This window comes from Berghia stephanieae, chromosome 14 (assembly GCF_034508935.2).
Source record: "Berghia stephanieae isolate SIO BIC M18660-M18661 chromosome 14, UCSD_Bste_1.3, whole genome shotgun sequence".
Lineage (NCBI taxonomy): Eukaryota > Metazoa > Mollusca > Gastropoda > Nudibranchia > Aeolidiidae > Berghia > Berghia stephanieae.
Genome location: NC_088373.1, coordinates 15,702,918 through 15,722,216, shown reverse-complemented (window position 1 = coordinate 15,722,216; position 19,299 = coordinate 15,702,918). Strand labels below are relative to the sequence as shown.

The 19,299-nt window shown below is 37.6% G+C and overlaps 1 protein-coding gene across 1 annotated transcript; it reads left to right on the top strand.

The window, feature by feature from the left end:
• The first annotated feature begins 654 nt into the window (after positions 1–654).
• On the top strand, positions 655–12,017 carry LOC144959755 (uncharacterized). The gene is made up of 4 exons (XM_078892473.1): positions 655–1,095; positions 5,117–5,866; positions 7,472–7,586; positions 9,318–12,017. Exons 2-4 carry the CDS (start codon positions 5,138–5,140, stop codon positions 10,148–10,150), a joined length of 1,677 nt encoding a protein of 558 aa, XP_078748599.1. The 5' UTR covers positions 655–1,095; positions 5,117–5,137; the 3' UTR covers positions 10,151–12,017.
• The last annotated feature ends 7,282 nt before the right edge of the window (positions 12,018–19,299 follow it).

The window sequence follows — 19,299 nt, the reverse complement described above, 5'->3', positions numbered from 1 at the left end:
GTGTCAAATTCAATTACTAATTACATGATTGATATTTATGAAAACGGGTATTTCATGTATCCTGTTTTGTTGATAAAGGGGAAACCCGAAACGTCCATTTTATCTGTTTTCGTAAATTAAATGGAAGCTTACATTAAAGTTCACATTGTCATTTATTTGTTCAGTGAGGGGAAAAAAACTAATTTTCAGAGACGGGAGAGCTTCTACTACAAGTGCGAATAGTCATTCCGCCGCCGAATCTTATTATACCTCTTGATAGTATGCGCTTGGCTAAGAAGCACACAACTTTCCATCCGGAAGTCTAACGGACCAACACACAAAACTATGTGAACATTTATAGTCTGGTTAATACAGTTTAGTGAGAATTATTCATAACCATTAATTTTTTTAGCTTGGGCGACGGAAGAGTTTCTGCAATGACATAATTTATGAAAAATTTATGAAGGACAACAGACAAAGCCGATTTAAGAAGCTGATATACAGAGAAGTGATAAGACATGGAACGAGATAAAAAAAGTCAGCTCAGGTTAGAGAAGGATGGAAACTGTTTGCCTGTGGCCTAAATCCTGACCCAGGGTGAAAAAGGCAATGTTGATGATGGATGGCAAACAAAAAAGAAAACAATACCAAAGATTAGAGTTACGTCCAATTCATACTATCTATTTAATAGACATTGAAAATCACCTTTATCACTCGTCCCGTTTTATTCAACATAACTATAATATTTGTTTCCATAAATATCTCAGAAGCATCGTGTGTAGAAAGCGACCAGCTGCATTTTAATATAAATAAAAAGACCATAGTTCACAAAAAACAGGCACTATATAGACACAGAGCCCATAGGCCACGATGATGCAGTACTACACACAAACAGACCATAACTCATTGTAATGCTAGATGCTCACTCCAGTGCAGTCTCCGATCTGAAACGTAAACTGTGCTCCTATTCACACTGATAATATAGAACATGGATATTTTATTTGTGGTTTAGCTTCAATTTTGTTCAGGAATAGTTTCTGTACTGTTTTGTGATTTAAAGCATTGACAAAGTAGACAAAACGATTATTTTCATCGGACAGACAACGATAATAAAAGGTAAGAATCGATTATTCGTAGAAGGATTCAATAGTCTGATGTTACGAGCAGCTTGGTTCGAAACAAAGAAAATCAGAACTTTTTATTTTTCATGCTGGTTAGAACTTTTTCATAAGTCATGTGATCAGAACGTATAAAAGTCAAAACAGGATCAGATTTATAATGTTTTTCTCCTCTGGATACACTTTTATGCTCATCGGAGAAATATTTCATAAGGGCATCCGCCATTGCTCTGATAGTTTAGAACCAATTACTTTGTTACTATGCGTCGTTACGAGGGAAGTGACGTCACGACTGTTGAAGCCTATTTCGATATCCGGTCCAATCAGCTGATTTCGAGTGGGCCGATTTCCGTCGGATCGTCTCGCAATCAATAGCGAGCGGAGAAAAATCTATCGACATATTAAGACCGACATAATTTTAACTGAGCTGAAATTTTTAAAGAAAAAGACTAAGGAATGTCAAAATACATTGAATGAAGAACGAATCTCTAATTTGCAACCACCATCTGAAAATAAAATCCCGGTTGAATCGAGGGTTGAATTGAATTGATCTTATTAATAATAATAATAACTTAATAATAACACAATATCGCCGTGCTATTGTCATTGTTATAAATATTGTTTACAAACGAATAATAATAATAATAATAATAATAATAATAATAAGAATAATAATAATAATAATAATAATAATAATAATAATAATAGTAGTAGTAGTAGTAGTAAGTAGTAGTAGTAGTAGTAGTAGTAGTAGTAGTAGTAGTAGTAGTAGTAGTAGTAGTAGTAGTAGTAATAACAGGGAAAGAAGAAGAAGAAGAAGAAGAAGAAGAAGAAGAAGAAGAAGAAGAAGAAGAAGAAGAAGAAGAAGAAGAAGAAGAAGAAGAAGAAGAAGAAGAAGAAGAAGAAGAAGAAGAAGAAGAAAGGATGATGAGAAGGAAGAGAAATGAAGAAGACTTGAAAACAAATGATCCATCATGAAACCTACTTACCCAGTCCATATGTTATATGTGCCATATTTATAAAACCAATGTCTTTTTTATATTCATAAACAAATCAACACATAGAATCGGCGTGAAACGTATAGGCAACACTATGGCTCACACGTGTCACAATTGACCTTAGCTGGTTTCAATCAAACTGCACACATCAAGCAATCAGAAACACATGTAGTAAAGTAAAATAGTAGCAAGAGATTTCAAGACATTAATTAGGAATATGAAAGTGTATCTATCTTTTGTTAAATAGGAATAGTATGTTAATAGCACAATGGAAATAGCAGAAGGTCTAGTCAACACAATCTGACAATACACCTTCTAGAAAGTTGCATGATAAAAAAATAGTACTGAATTAGAATTGACCTGTGTCAGGTTTGAAAATGAAAGAAATAATACATACCACTAAAAACAGTTCGAATTGACAAAAGGAAAAGAAAGTTACTACTGTTAAGAAAGTTTGGTTACTTTTCTTTTTTTGAATCTGTATCCCTACTTTTATGACAAAGTATGCTTTTATAAATAATATTTACTATTCTAGTTATAACTTTACTATCGATATATTCTGACTCCAGTTGTAGGAACGAAGGTAAATCTTCAAAAATTGTGATGTGTCTCTTTCTGCAAGAGTGAATGTATGAATTCCTCATGAAGATAAAACAACAAACAATAAAGTTGAACTAATCAACAGAGGCGATATGAAAGACCTAATCTGTCCAAGATGCTTGTGAATAGGGGCACATGATTTCCACATGAATTGTCCAGACCTCTTTGCAATTCAGAGGGCTTTGAAGCAATGTAACCCCCATTAAAATGACATTTTATTATCTTCCGTTGACAATTTATCAATGTTTTCATGTAAATCATCAAGAACCAATCATTGTCTGACAGTTCATGTCTGCAAACATCACAAGAGTGAGCAGTGTTATCATAGGCAATATCTGCTGTAGCTTGATACTTGAGCTCATGTTTGGCTCTATCAATAGCATAAGTATGACTAATCTACTCTCCATAAAATGTAATAATTACAACCAGCTGGTTTCCTAAAGTGTGAGAAACGATTTTTAATGTCATTCTGTTGGAAAAATCCAATAGGTAGATACGGATGTCTTAATTCAGATATTGTGCTGAGAATGAAATCACACAGATCAACGAGGCAGTTACAGCTCCATTGTAAGGCTTTAGAAGTGTCTTTGGTTAAAGTCTTTACTCTTTCATTGCAAGAAGGCCCCATTTTAGAAGCTAACGGTGACCATCCCCTCGGTATACTGATCTGATGTTGGGCACCAACAATTAACTCAACAGCAGCCTTATCTTTGTCACGAATGCCTGAAATGTACTTCTTGTGTTAAATACGTTCCAAAGACGAATAACCAAAACAATGAATGATGCTGTATCTTTATAGTCAAGAATGGCATTGACATCAGTTGAACATTTCAAGGCAGCTCTTGTTTTTTTCAGAAAAAAAATAGTGCTAAAGAAACGTTTTGCTTTCGACGCTGTTTGGATAAAGTGAAGCCTCAGTTATATCGAGTTTGACTCCCTTTTCTGACATTCATGAAATTCAATAAGGTCTGACCATTTAGCAGTTTTTATGTTGCCGTCATCAGACTGGAAAAGTAATGTCTGAGTATTTTTCCTGTTTCTCAACTGTTCCTGAAATTTTTCAAGAGATGAACAGTGTGATGATTATGTCCCCTGGTGACGCAGCTTTCCATGGCTTATCTGGGTTTTCAACATTGAATAAACGAAAGAATGACTGATTGACTCGACTATTATCGTTGATGAGGCCAATCACTCCGGCGCCACATAATTTAAGTTGATTTGAGAGACAAAATTCAAATTGAAAATTACAATTTAATCTATGGCAAGCTACTATTTAACAACCATATGTTTTGAGCCAAAGAAACATTTTACCATGATGCAAAGTGGGGTTCTCCATTTAGAGATCTAAATGGACCTCGCCATCTAATCCAAGACTAAGTGGTAATCTCCAAAGACATACTAACACATCGATGGGCATCTCCATATTGCATATATATATATATCTCTATATTACACTTCTCAATATCATAAATCTACTGGCTATCTCGGGCACGCGAAATACGTTAAGCACACATACCTAGGTATAGAAAAAATACACCCGTAACAGGAAAAAGAGAGAGACTGAACGGGTGCACGGACTTTAAGATAGCTAGGTACAACACACACGACTCACGAACTACCTTCACGGACATAAAAAAAGCTCACATCAACAACACAGCTGGGAACAACAACAAACTAGAACGCACACCAAATATGTTCCCTGCACACCTTTTTGAACATGAAAGGAAAGTTGTGACATCAAACCCTTCAATCTTTTGGGAGTTTGTATATAATTAGGCCTTTGGAATAGTGACGGATGAAGAGGTTACATAAAAGTGACATAACTATTTCATTAATTTTGTTCAGAATTTGTTTTTAAAATATTTCACTTTATTATTTAACAGGCCATACTCTAAAAATCATTGTTGCGATAGAGTTATTTTCCAGAAGCTGTCTGTTTCTACAAAGCGGTGATGTCTGTCAACAATGGTGACAAGAATACAATGGAATTTCAAAAAATGATTTGGCCAAAATGCGGCTATGTGGTCTTGTAGTATGACACTCGCTTTCAGATAGGAAAGTCCTGGGTTCGAGCCTCGCTCGACGCATAAATGAGTCTTGAAAAGGGCTCATTATTTACATTCTCTCACCGTACTCAGGTGTAAAATGAGTACCTGGCCGTTAATAGCGTTAATTCTGTCCGAGAAATAATCGTTATATTACTAAACAGTCGTCATCTGACGTCCTATAATATATTAAGTGGTACTGTTAGTAGGGATCCCGTGTAAAGACCTTTAAGCAATTTTAGTGGATATTGGTCTATATAACAAAAAGCTCAAGTCAGTCCCACATCATCATCTGACTCGCAATGACAACAAAACAGGCCCTCATTGTCATTTTTTTTCTTAAACTTTTGATGCCTTTTGTTTCTTTTCCCCATAGTTTTTCCAACATCCTGTAAATATGGAATGGAATTTCAAAAATGAACCAGAAAATCGTGAGTGGCTTTCATATGAAGATTTCACACGTCTTAAGACATCACATTCAAATGTCGGATTGGAAGATAGTTCTGTACCATCATTTACTGTCACCATCGGGGAGTTTATTGAGACTAAAATATCACCAGAAACATTATGTCACTCTCCAAATGTTGTTATCAAACTTGAATCGGTAAAAGTTGAAAATATACCAAAGTCGCATCCACAGACAATGCAAGTCAATGTTAAACTTGAAGATGAAGACATCAATGTAGACAAGCCATCCCGCACTCATTCACAATTCTCTGAAGTCAATGTTGTCAAACGGGAAGATGACACCAGGCCTGAGAACTATTCCCGCACTCATTCACAATTCGTGGATGTCAATGTCGTCAAACGGGAAGATGACATCAGGCCTGAGAACTCTTCCCGCACTCATTCACTACTCTCTGAAGTCAATGTTGTCAAACGGGAAGATGACATCAGTCCTGAGAACTCTTCCCGCACGCATTCACAATTCGTGGATGTCAATGTTTCATTTATTGAAGATGACATCAAGAAAGAGTACTTTCCTCAGATTCTTTTACGTGATTCTTGTGTTAAACTTGAAGATGGAGGCTCACAGAGCATTGGTGTCAGGGATAAAGTTAAACTTGAAGATACAATGACAGCCGAGCTATCTTCTGTGACGTCATCACTGGGTGCACAATGTCAGGTGAGATGATTTTCTTTCTTTTACTTGTGGTCTCTGATGCTGCTGCTGCTGCTGCTGCTGCTGCTGCTGCTGCTGCTGCTGATGATGATGATGATGATGATGAAGATGATGATAATGATGATGATAATTATGATGATGTTGATGTTGATGATAATGATGATAATGTTGATGATGATGATGATGATGATGATGATGATGATGATGATGATGATGATGATGACGAAGGCAAAGATTACAAATAAATAACTAAGTAAGAGACGTTTGTCATGGGAGTCTACCTATTTCAGTGTTCTTAAAGAATCAAAATACTAAATAGCAATGTGAAATTGAATGTGAGTTTCAATCTAATTACCATTTCAGATCAAATGGACGTTTCGGGTTTCATCTTTATCAACAAAACAGGATGCATGAAACACTACAGTTGTAGTGTTTCATTCATCCTGTTTTGTTGATTAAGGGGAAATCCGAATCGTCCATTTTATCTGTTTTCGTAATTAAATTGAAGCTTAAATTCAATTTCACATTGTTATTTATTTCTTCGAGCTTTGAGCAGCAAAATTTACATTAAAGTATCGAACACTTCGCTATTTCTCTGTCACCAATGCCATTATCTTCTTTTATGACTGGTCTCATGTTTCGATAATTTGAAATGGACAAATCGACTAAACACTGAGCACTGGGTGGGGATCCTGACCTCCCAGGAGGTACATGCTGTATCTTCTATACCCATATACCCATTTTCCATTTGTTTCCTGTCGTTGTCTTGGAGTGAGATTACTTAGTTTTGTGATGACCCTGGCCGGAGTCCTTGGTTGGGAGGAAAACAGTCGAATTTATAGTTATTGTTTTGGGAGATGATATTTCTTTCCTTGTAAATCATCTCTCTCTTATGCTTTGTTATTTTTTATTTTTAACATATTTGAATGTATTCCTCTTAGCGGGGACCTGTGCTTGTGTCTGGATGAGACTTTTAGGTGATCTCAAACTAAGTACTTTGATGGTGTGCTCTTGGAATCTACATCTGTTTCCTATTTGAACCAATTCCCCTTTGTCTTAACTTTTCTTTGGTGCTTTAATTGTATTTCTACAATTTTTTACTATCCCATTTTCTTCCTTTTACTGGCGCTGATATGACCTTAATGTGTTGCAAGCGCCGTAAAACTCTTAAAACCAAAAACAACAAAATAAACACTGACCAGATTTGTCCTTGTCTTGTTTGTAAGAAGTTTGCTTTTGCCAGTTGTTATCCAGCCGTGGTATAAGCCTTTTCACTCAATTTCTCAATTTCAGCTCATTACAATTTCTGAATAAATCGCACCAAAATTAAGAAATCCATTTGTTTACATGGCAGGTACGTTTGATGTCTCTACCAAATGGAAATGTGAATTTAATTTATATTTATAAACAGAAAGAAATGTTCGGCCCATGGCAAACCTGATACACTCAAAAATATCTGTCAAGGCGCGGTTCTAGTCCCTCTTAGGTTGCTTTACCTGTGGCCATTTGGTAACAAAAAAAAAGAAGCTGACATTAAGAAGGTCTAAATAGTATGTAGCTTTATGTTGGCTTTTCATTTAATTCTATATTATTTCCAACCTGTTTCAGGAACGCTATGATTCCAGCAAAGAAGACCAGAGTAATAAAGCAATTTATGAAGGGTCAGTCTTTTATGATGGTTCGGGATCAGAGGTCGCGTCTATGGTGTTGAAGACTGAACAAGGTATGTTATTGAGGTTGATAATAACCAGTAAATAGTTGTCTTTGTACTTTTTATAGACGGAGTCTTCTCTTTGATGTATTGTGTACCTAATGTTACCAATCAATCGAGGCAATGCAATAAGAGGGGAAGAGAAAGTATATAGAGAGGGAGAGAGAGAGAGAGAGAGAGAGAGAGAGAAAGAGAGAGAGAAAAAGAGAGACAGATATATATATATATATATATATATATATATATATATATATATATATATATATATATAATAGAAATGTAGTCATTCATCCAGAATTATATTGTAAGAATATAGTGTGACCCCTCTAATCAGATAAATGTCTTTTGCCGCTGAAATTGGTATTGATTAGCTGGATTTCTTGATTTGCTGGTTAAGCGATTATTTTAGTACATCTATTATACATCTCACGAGACAAGATCAAGTTGCCATTTTCAGACTTCGCTGTGGAAACAACCGTCTCCGACACCACATGTTCGAAGCATTTCAGATTGGAGAAACAGACATTTGTGAATGTGTGGACGGGAAAGCAGGATGCCACACATGATTTGCTGGCCTGTGTAAAGTACAACGAGCCAGGGACGACTATTTGGCCTGAGAGGACTCTACTCTATGGGTCTCAGCACGAGCTTGGGAAGACCATAGCATTCCTGCATCTCGTTGACCTTCGGCCATAACGGCATCATGAGTGGAAAGAAGAAGAAGAAGAAGAAGAAGAAGAAGAAGAAGAAGAAGAAGAAGAAGAAGAAGAAGAAGAAGAAGAAGAAGAATAGGAAGAATTTTAATACATCCCAAAATTGAAAATTATAAATTTCTCTGAATGTCAAAATTTGTTGTTGTTGTCATTAACATCCTGTGCTGGTCTAGTTTTACAGTAAGAAAGATCAATTATCTCACTGTTGCTCTATGGCTTAATCATTTGTGTAATTAAAATTATGAGAAAAAGAAAACAACTCTCTGTTTAGATTTGTTGGGTCAAAATTTGATCTATCTCAACATTTGGACTGTTTTCAATCAGATTTCTGGACTGGGTCTTCTGACCTCCTGCGGTAGGCAGGGAGGTCACTTGCTCTCTCTTCTCTCCCCCCCCCCCTTCTCTCCCTAGCTGCTTTCATCTTCCATGTTGCTCTCTGGCTTTTGTTATTAATTATCTGTTTTTCTCTTGGCCGACGGGGGTCCTTAGCTGGGGGGGGAAGTAAATGTATAATACCTTTCTAAGAGATGATATAATTTTCACTGTAAATCATCTCTCTATTATGTACATTGAAACCGATCTGTCATAAATATTTCTGTCTATCATCCTTAGCTGAATTATTTGCATGTACCTGGATTGGATTTTAGATAATAAACATATTGATGTATTGTTTATAAAATCATTTGGTTTCTTTTGGACCAATCCCTTTGGTCTTACGTTTTCTTTTGTTCTTTTATTTTCAGATATACCACTTTCCCTCTATCATCTTGCTTTTTACTGGACCTGAAATGATATAACATTTTTTTGATATCCATCAAAAAAACCCAAAATCAAACAAAACAAACAATCACAGATAACATGTAATTTGGTTCTCCTGATGGTGTGAATACCTTTAAAATCAACCATCTTTGTTAGATATATTTACAACACACATAAATATTTGTTTATTTTATTGGAAATAATTTATCACTTCAATAGACTTTTAAGTTATTGTTTTGTGACTGTAAGAATATTGTTATCTATTTTACAGAGAACAAAGTTGTTGACGGCTGTGACCAGGTTTTAAAGGATGGAGTTCATGGAGACATCCAAAATAAAATTGACGTGGATAAAAGCACAGACAATTGTAAGAATTGTCACGAGACGAGCAATCATTTCCTGAACTATCATGATACAACTTTGAATAACCTTTCCACAAATTACAAAAGACACAATCAACGATTTGACTCAAGTGAAATAGACGACCAGCAATGTGATAGAAAACCTAGAAATAATTCAAATGCTGCACGATTGCGAAATCGACCAGGAATCAAAGCTGGGGAATATCCGTGTAAATGTTTTATCTGTGGAAAAGAATTGCCTGAAAATTCATGTTTCTATAGAAACACCAGCATTCGTACAGGAAAAAAGTCATTTACATGTTTGACTTGCGGAAAGGCATATATATGGCATACGCATATACATCAAGTCATCAGATCGAGGCGTACAGTAGAAAAAAAACATAAATGTGTAACTTGTGGAGAGCCATTGAAACAGAGTGCTCTTTTGAAACAATACATCAGAATACATAGAGTAGAAAAGCCGTATAAATGCCAAACCTGTGGAGAAGCTTTTCATTATAATGTATGTTTACAAAATCACATCAGAAGTCATACAGGAGAGCAATTATATCAATTTGACACATGCGGAAAGGAATTTGCATGGAACAAAAATTTAAATCAACATAACAAAACCCATACAGAAGATAATCAATATATATGTGAAACCTGTGAACAGGCATTTACTCAGAGGATTAATTTGCTAGGACACATACGTCAGCAAACCTCTCCCTCTTGTTCTTCATCAGACCAACACCAACCATGACGTCCGATGACTTACCATGACCTCCACATGCTCCAAGATATCATCATCATCATCATCATCATCATCATCATCATCATCATCATCATCATCATCATCATCATCATCATCATCATCCATCGTGGCTTGCGCTCTTGAGCACGTTGCCGGTCAACTGACTCCACGAATCACGATCCTCTGCGGTGGGCATGAAATCTGTGTGATTTTTAAAGTCACATTTGGCCATTCTTAGGTTATTTAGATAAGTCATTCTTTGTCTTCCTCTATCTCTCTTTCCTTCGATCATCCCAGATGTTACCAACTTTTCTATTTCGTCTCTTCTCCACACATGTCCCAGAAACCGTAACTGCCTCTTTCTGATGTTATCGATCAATATTCTTCCATTTCTCACCTTCTCCAACACTTCCTCGTTCGTACACCTGTCTGTCCACGATACCCTCAACATTCTTCTATATACCCACATCTCAAATGCCTCTAACCTCCTCGTACATTCTTTGTCAAGCGTCAACGTTTCACAACCGTATAAAAGGGTTCTTATGATATCAAGATATCACCGAGATACCAACAGAGAGGCGGTGGATCTGGGTCATCGATGACACGACCGTTTGTTGATGAGAGAAGTTCCGTTTTGACGAGCACTTTTTATCGCTTAACTGTCAGTTGTCAGTCTTGGGAATGATGTGTGTGTGTGTGTGTGTGTGTGTGTGTTCATGAATCCATTCATGATGTTGACATCTCTAATCAGCCAATTCTCTATACTCTCCTGTAAAAAATCGCTTTTGTCTACATCATAACTGTCATTTGTCAGGGGCAGTCAGTGAAATTCACCTCATGGCCGGTATACAGCTCGGTCTTAACCATCATGAATTCAGAAATAATATTATATAAACCAGAACTTTACTTTTTATCCTCACAATACAAGTAGACTGCAAAACATTAAATTGTTTTGATAGAGAAACACAAGGATATTCGCGCTTTATGTTGCACAGTCATTTTTAAAAGATAGAACTGAACAATTTGGAATCACAGAAGGGTTCAACAGTCGTGACGTCGATTCCCCCGTAGTAACTCGCGGAGCGAGGACGAGAGACGCATGCGCACAACCAACAGACGTCCTCTCTCTAATAACTTTTCCGCCGGTGACGTCACAGACTATGAGTGACGTCCAATCAAGGGACGCTACTCTTCCGCTAATCTCATTCCCTATACTATTATTAGTAGCGTATGGCTACACCTCCAAATTCATTTCGTCAACCCAGCTTCAAAATCTTCCACCGCCCTAAGAACTGTTTCATATCCACCTACAAGTTTAGTTTCTGGGCAATGGATCAACGATGTGATCTCTGGTCTCTGGAGCTGCCTGACATTTCAGGCAGGCATCACTGTTCCCAAGTTTCCATCTGCACATATTCGATGAAGTTCTGCCATGTCCTGTTAAGAGCCGATTTGAGGAAACTCAGTATTTCTTGGATCTTTCTCAATAGGTGTGCTTTCCAATACCACCACATACCAGCCTCAAGCGTCATGGACTACAACACCAGTGTCTGTAAAATACTCCACAAACTTGTCACGAAGAACTTAAATACAATTCAAGTGTTCTCATCGATGGTCACTTTGATCTTTCGGACATTGACTTGGAGAGATGGATCAGCAACAAAACGACACTATAATGAAGAAACTAATGATTTTTTTTCAATGGACTCAAGCATGGACCAGGATCTAAAAACGATTAGCCATAAGACGAAAAAACGGATGCATTTGACGTTCGTTTCATAAACTTTCTTAATCTAGAAGGCAAAGTGGGATTGATACGTATGTTGAGTGACCATGATATCCCTCTAGTAGAACATTTGTGTTAACGATCCCAGAAAACACCAACAAATGATTTATATATAATCTATTGAAAAAGACTAACATTGCGTCTATGTAAAATGTAAATAAAGGTTTTGGTATTTTGGGCAACAAGAGATTTGTTATAATAAAACATTGATTTATTTATAAGAAAAAGTAAATTTAAGTGAAGTAGAAGGTTGGAGTGGACAGATTTGCAAATAAGAACACGTCGTGCGGTTATGTGGTCTTGTGGTATGACACTCGCTTTCGGATCGAAAGGTCCTGGGTTCGAGCCTCGCATAGTTGAGTTCTTGGAAAAGGCTCTTTACTCACATTTTCTCACCGTTCTCATGTGTAAAATGATTACCTGGACGTTAGCAGCGTTGTCTCTGTCCTAACAAAATTGTTATACCGCCTAATAGGCGTCATATCCCATCCTACGTGTTAAGTGTTGCTGTTGGCCAGGGACCCCTCGTAAAGTGGCATGGTTATCTGATAGCGTTATGACCTCTGGACAACAGATTTCGACTCCACCCTTGATTGTTCCATAGCCATTGTTACTGTTAGTCAGACCGTGGCCTTCGTAAAGTTATGGCCTGACACTGACCAAAAAATGACGTCAAAATGCCAGTCTTTTGCCACAGAAGAAAACAAATCGTGAGTTGTTCAATAGTTCAACCAATGAAATAACTTGGTTTCCATGAGCACTACTAACGACAACTCACTAGGCGGTGCAAAAACCAAATAATGACGTCAAACTGCCAGTTCTTTTGGATTTCAGTGTCAGGCTATAACATAACGATGGCTACGGTCTGACTCAAGAACCCACCAAGACTGAAAGTTTGACGTTATCTTTTCGGTTTTTAGACCGTCTAGTGAGTTGTCTTTAGTTAGTAGTGGTCAAGTAAACAAGTGATTCCTTTGGTTGAGCTGGAACTGTTGAATACAACTCATGATTTATTTTCTTTTGAGGCCAAAGACTTGTATTTGGTGTAATGTTTTGCTCAGTGTCAGGCTATTAGTTAACGATGGCTATGATTGATCTCGCTCCCTTTGCATGTGAACCCAGTGATCTACCGACGAAACTATCGGGATCCACAAGTGATCCAAATAAAGTTTCAAAAATATACGTTGACGACACTCAGCGTTATGTGGTCAATAGGAAAGAAGTTGTGTCAGGCTTTTGATGCTGTGCGCTTGGCTAAGAAACTTACAACATTGCTATCCGAAATATACTGGACCAACGCACAAAACTATATGTACCCTTGAACGTTTATAGTCTGGTTAATACAGTTTAGTGAAAATTACTCATAAAAATGGACGACAAAAACACAAAAACCCGAGTAACGCCAACCTCGATCTATCTTTATGTAGCATGCGCTTACTAAGAAGCTAACAACATTGCCATCCGGATGGACCAACAGACAAAACTCTGGGTAACCATGAACTTTTATAGATAGTAAGCGCTTGGCTAAGAAGCTCACAACATTTCCATCCGGAAATATAACATACCAACACACAAACTATGTGTAACCGTGATCGTTTATAGTCTGGTTAATACAGTTTAGTGAGAATTACTCAAAAACATGGATGGCAAAAAAACTATAACAAAGACATGAGATACGTCAAATTCATTCTATCTATAGTCTGGATAATACAGTTAAGTGAGAATTACTTATAAACGCCGATGGCAGAACATAATAACAAAGACCCAAGTGACGTCAACTTAATTCTATGTATAATTTCAGGAAGGCTTGGGCCCCACAATGCGACTAGGATTTTTGAAGTTGCTTTTAGGTTTTTGCACTGCCAAGTTTAGTGATTTTAACTCGTTCTCAAGGAAACATTAAATGATCCCACGGGTTGAAATATTCAATACAACTCCCGATCTTGTTTTCTTTACTGTAATTTGACGTAATGTTTTAGTCAGCGTCCGGCTGTGATTTTACGAAGCCTACGAATCAACTCTTTGTTATTGTTTATAAACTGCCAATTAGGGGATTAGATCTCGCTAATATAATTGATGCTATGTGTTTAGCCGAAATGCTCACAACAACCACCAGTCGGATATGCGTTTTTAATAGACAATACAATTTGTGGCTTTAAACTTTTTTAGCCTGATTGTTGGGATATATTGAGAACTTATAAGAAAAGGCTGGGTTAACACAATAACAAAGAGTCGAGTGACGTCGATTACATTCTTTCTATATCAATCAGACTATGAAAGTATAAAGTTGCATGCTGGTGCATTTAATCTGGTCGGCAAAAGTTGGGAAAATTTTGTTTAATGACATAGTGTCAAAACTTTATGCTTTTTTTATATAAATAGAACGAAGGTGGCGTCACTCAGGTCTTTATTGTTTGATTTTTTGCCATCCATTTTTTGGAGTAATTCTCACCCAACTGTATTCACCAGAATATAAACGTTTAAGGTAACACATATATGTGTGTGTTGGTCGTTACATTTCCGGATGGCAATGTTGTGAGATTCTTAGCCAAGAGCACATCATCTATAATAGACACTTTGATAACCGCGCCTCTAGGACAGTCGTCATAATGTAAACAATGGCAATGATTGGTAAACATAGAGAACTACACAGGCTTTACTATGGTGTGTGCCAAAGTAAAATACCATCTGTTCTTCTGCTTGTTCAATAGATTCAACACAGAAAATGTAAACGTTTAAAATCTGGTCGAAAAAAAGTGTGAAAGCTAGTCACCTAATCGGTGGCATAAATACAACAAAAATGGTCAAAGAGGGGTCGATTTCATTCACAGTATTGTAAATAAATAAATAAACAACTATGTTTGTCAGAGCACGAGTGAAGGTGTATGATAAATCCCACGATATGATTGGTCAAAATCAACTTAAAACATGTAATGGTTATGTTTACTGACGGAAGAGTGAAAATGGAAAGGCTTCGTATGGGAACAAAACAGACAATGGACGTTTCGGGTACAAACCCTTCGTCAGCACAACAATACACACATAAACGTGGAAAACAAATCAAATATAATGAAAAATAACTTGTATCGTCTGTACTCAATGGTGGTTGCAGTATGAATGAAATGTTAGCGTGGCGTGGGTAGAGGATAGGGTGCCCCAGGGGGTGATCTAATTGATAAGCAAAGGTCAGCGTCAGGGAACAGAGCCTTCCAGAAAATAATGGAAGATAAAAGACATATTAGTGGTGGTAATAGTAGTAGCAGTAGTAGTAGTAGTAGTAGTAGTAGTAGTAGTAGTAGTAGTAGTAGTAGTAGTAGTAGTAGTAGTAGTAGTAGTAGTAGTATGGTAGTAGTAGTAGTAGTAGTAGTAGTACTAGTAGTAGTAGATAGTAGGTAGTAGTAGTAGTAGTGGTAGATAGTATAGTAGTAGTAGGTATAGTAGTAGTAGTATAGTAGTAGTAGTAGTAGTAGTAGTAGTAGTAGTAGTAGTAGTAGTAGTAGTAGTAGTAGTACTAGTAGTAGTAGTAGTAGTAGTAGTAGTAGTAGTAGTAGTAGTAGTAGTAGTAGTAGTACTAGTAGTAGTAGTATAGTAGTAGTAGTAGTAGTAGTAGTAGTAGTGTAGTAGTATAGTAGTAGTAGTAGTAGTACTAGTAGTAGTAGTACTAGTAGTAGTAGTAGTAGTAGTAGTAGTAGTAGTAGTAGTAGTAGTGGTAGTGATAGTAGTGTAGTAGTAGTAGTAGTAGTAGTAGTAGTAGTAGTAGTAGTATAGTAGTAGTAGTAGTAGTAGTAGTAGTAGTAGTAGTAGTAGTAGTAGTAGGTAGTATAGTAGTAGTAGTAGTAGTAGTAGTAGTAGTAGTAGTAGTAGTAGTAGTAGTAGTAGTAGTATAGTAGTAGTAGTAAGTACTAGTAGTAGTAGTAGTAGTAGTAGTAGTAGTAGTAGTAGTAGTAGTAGTAGTAGTAGTAGTACTAGTAGTAGTAGTACTACTAGTAGTAGTAGTAGTAGTAGTAGTGGTAGTAGTAGTAGTAGTAGTAGTACTAGTAGTAGTAGTACTAGTAGTAGTAGTAGTAGTAGTAGTAGTGGTAGTAGTGTAGTAGTGGTAGTGATAGTAGTGGTAGTAGTAGTAGTAGTAGTAGTAGTAGTAGTAGTAGTAGTGTAGTAGTAGTATAGTAGAGTAGTAGTAGTAGTAGTAGTAGTAGTAGTAGTAGTAGTAGTAGTAGTAGTAGTAGTAGTAGTAGTAGTAGTAGTAGGAGTAGTAGGAGTAGTAATAGTAGTAATAGTAGTAGTAGAATGCTGTAGTGAAACAGTAGGGGGCGGTGGAGGGGGCGAAGTGAAAAGGTCACGGCTGAGGTCGGGAGGTGGGGGGGGGGTGGGGTTGTTGGATGAGCGAAGGTCGAATCTTCGCGAAGGAAATACGAACGGTCGGTGGCGATGCGACAGTAAAGTGGAATATACAGATAAATAGATAGATAGATAGATAGATAGATAGATAGATAGATAGATAGATAGATAGATAGATGGAGCGAATTATTATTTAAAATATTTACCACAATGTTTGGGGCAGTCTAGACTGCCCCAAACATTGTGGTAAATATTTTAAATAATAATTCGCTCCATTACTACATGTCGAGCACTTTTCGTACCATATTTGTATCAAACACGATTCAATAGATAGATAGATGGATAGACAGATAGATGGATAGATAGATAGATAGATAGATAGATAGATAGATAGATAGATAGATAGATGGATAGATAGATAGATAGATAGATAGATAGATAGACAGAAAAAAGGGGAGAGAAGAGAAAGAGAAGAAGAAAAAAACCCAAACAAACAAATAAACAAACAAACAATGAAACAAAACAACAACAACAACAACAACAAAAGAAAAAAACCGGGGGGGGGGGGAGGGGAGGCGGACCGGTTGTGAGGGGGGATTGAGAGAGAGAGAGAGAGAGAGAGAGAGAGAGAGAGAGGGAGGGGGGGAGAGTGAGAAAGGGGGGGGGGGGGGGGTGAGAGAGGGCGAGTAAACAGCCGGGTGATAGCTGGGTCTATATGTATATTAATGGATAAATAAGTGGATGAGTGGACACAATGAGAGACAGCTAGGAAGGTAGATGACTATGAATTGGTAGATAGTCAGTAGATAGACAGACAGATAGATAGATAGATAGATAGATAGATAGATAGATAGATAGATAGAGTTGTAGTAGTAGTAGTAGTAGTAGTAGTAGTAGTAGTAGTAGTAGTAGTAGTAGTAGTAGTAGTAGTAGAAGTAGTAGTAGTAGTAGTTGTATTAATAGCAGCAGCAGCAGCAGCAGCTGTAGTGGCAGCAGTAAGAGCAGCAGTGGTTATGAATATGGGTGACGTTGACATCTAAAAGATAGTATTGATTAAGAGGTTGTTGCACAGCGGGAGACGAAGTGGAGTTTAGTGGTTGTCAATCCTGGTGTTGAGTCCACGTGGAGTCAGCGTTCCCAACGACTTGATCAGGTGAGTTTCCCCACGTCGACGGGCTGAAGTGTCCGAATGGCAAAAACAAAGCACACACACACACGCACACACTGTAAATTGCAGTGGTCCGGCAGATTGAAGTGTCTGGCCACTGCTGTGTCTGCACAGTTCGATATGTCACGCAAGTGCTGCACGAATCTGTCACCCAGCCTCTTTCCGGTCTCACCAACGTAAGCAATCCCATACAGGGAGCACGTAATAGCATAGACTAGATTACGGTCAGTGTAAGTAAGACCAATCTCCCTTGACATTTTACAACAACGATGGCAACTTTTCGGTCACATACTACGCAGGGACAAAAACATACCAGCAAACCAAGCCATGTCGGGATACTTCCAAAAACACGGGAACCTTTTCAGAGGAAGACCGATCACAACACTCCCCGTGATCCTAAACAAAAACCTCACAACACTTGGACAAAGCATTAGTCTCATAACGGCAGGGGACCTTGAAAATCTGAGAACCCTAGCAGAGGACCGGCAATATTGGAGACACCTCACACAGGAAATACTGGAAACAGCCAAGGCGACCCGATCTTTCGGTCGAGACGCGAAAGGCATCTAAGTAAGTAAGTAAGTAAACGGCTGCCTGATGTCCCAAATCTTGTCTGGAAAACTGACTCTGTCGTACTCCCACAGGTGCCCACAAGTCTTGCATCGGGGTCGCATACACGGTCTGGCTTTAGGCCCATCCCTGGGTATGGGTTCCAAGCGGATTCTGACAAGGAGATCCCTCAGGTTACGATCCCGTCGATATGCTACCAACGGGGGTTCTGAGAAAACTCTTTGGGTGTCTTCGCCCGCCTGGAGGATCTCATAATTCTGCAATAGGATGTTCCTAACCTGATCGGCATAGTATTTTACGATCACCGGCTTCAGGCAGCCCTTACCGTTTTCTACTTTTTAATGGTTATGTTTACAACTTTCGTAAACAAAGCAACGTGTTTACATTTATGAAATATCCATTCGTTGGACAGCAGCATTTTTTTTTACTGGAGCAGTATTGTTGTTTTTATACCACCAAATGGGTGACTAGTTATCACACAATTTTCTCGATCAGATTATAAACGTTTCAGCTTTCTGTGTTGGTTCAATTGATCAAGCTTTAGAACAGTGAACATTTTACTCAGACACCTAGCATCGATAATAAAACACGAGGCGTTTGTTATGTTTATCAATCACTACCATTGTTTACGTTATGACGACCGTCCGAGAAGCGTGGTTATCTAAGTGTCTATTCAGTAAAAATCTTGAAAATAGTCGGTAAATCGGGAGTAAAAACTAACATTTCCACTTTACACAACATTACAAAGTGTTTTAAGCAGACGGATCACAAATGTCACGGATTTTAAAATGTGCGTCTCGTCGGATAGAACCAATAAACTAGTCATTTGATGCACACACACACTTAAAGAGTATACCTATGACATTTATAAGGCTTTGAAGAGGCATATGTGTATTTTATCACCTGAGTATAATCAAGGAGACGCCCAAAAGTACCAAACAATGCATGATCAATTGAGAGAGTGTTTTCCACCGTTGAGTGGGAATCAAACGGCGTGCATTGTCAAATGAGTCAGATGGTTAAAAAAAGGGCTAAAAAGAGACCGTTCTAGATCTGAATAGTCTTTCTAGAAATATGAATGTATCCCTCATTACGGGTTCCTTTGCTTGTACCCGGATATGACTGAGGTAATGTCATAAAATGCAAATTATGGAATCTTCTGTCTCAATTTTTCTTTGAGATCTACAATTTTCCTGTGATCTTTCTTTTTTTACTGACAGTGGAATGAAGTAAAAGTCTTGCAAGCGCCGTAAAATCCATAAAACAACCCCCCCCCCCGAAAAAACAGAAAGAAAA

Bases quoted from the DNA above. Each gene is read 5' to 3' on its own strand.
- LOC144959755 (XM_078892473.1), top strand. From the start codon at position 5,138: ATGGAATGGAATTTCAAAAATGAACCAGAAAATCGTGAGTGGCTTTCA. The intron at 5,867-7,471 runs GTGAGATGATTT...AACCTGTTTCAG, and splicing joins CACTGGGTGCACAATGTCAG to GAACGCTATGATTCCAGCAA. The intron at 7,587-9,317 runs GTATGTTATTGA...TCTATTTTACAG, and splicing joins GGTGTTGAAGACTGAACAAG to AGAACAAAGTTGTTGACGGC.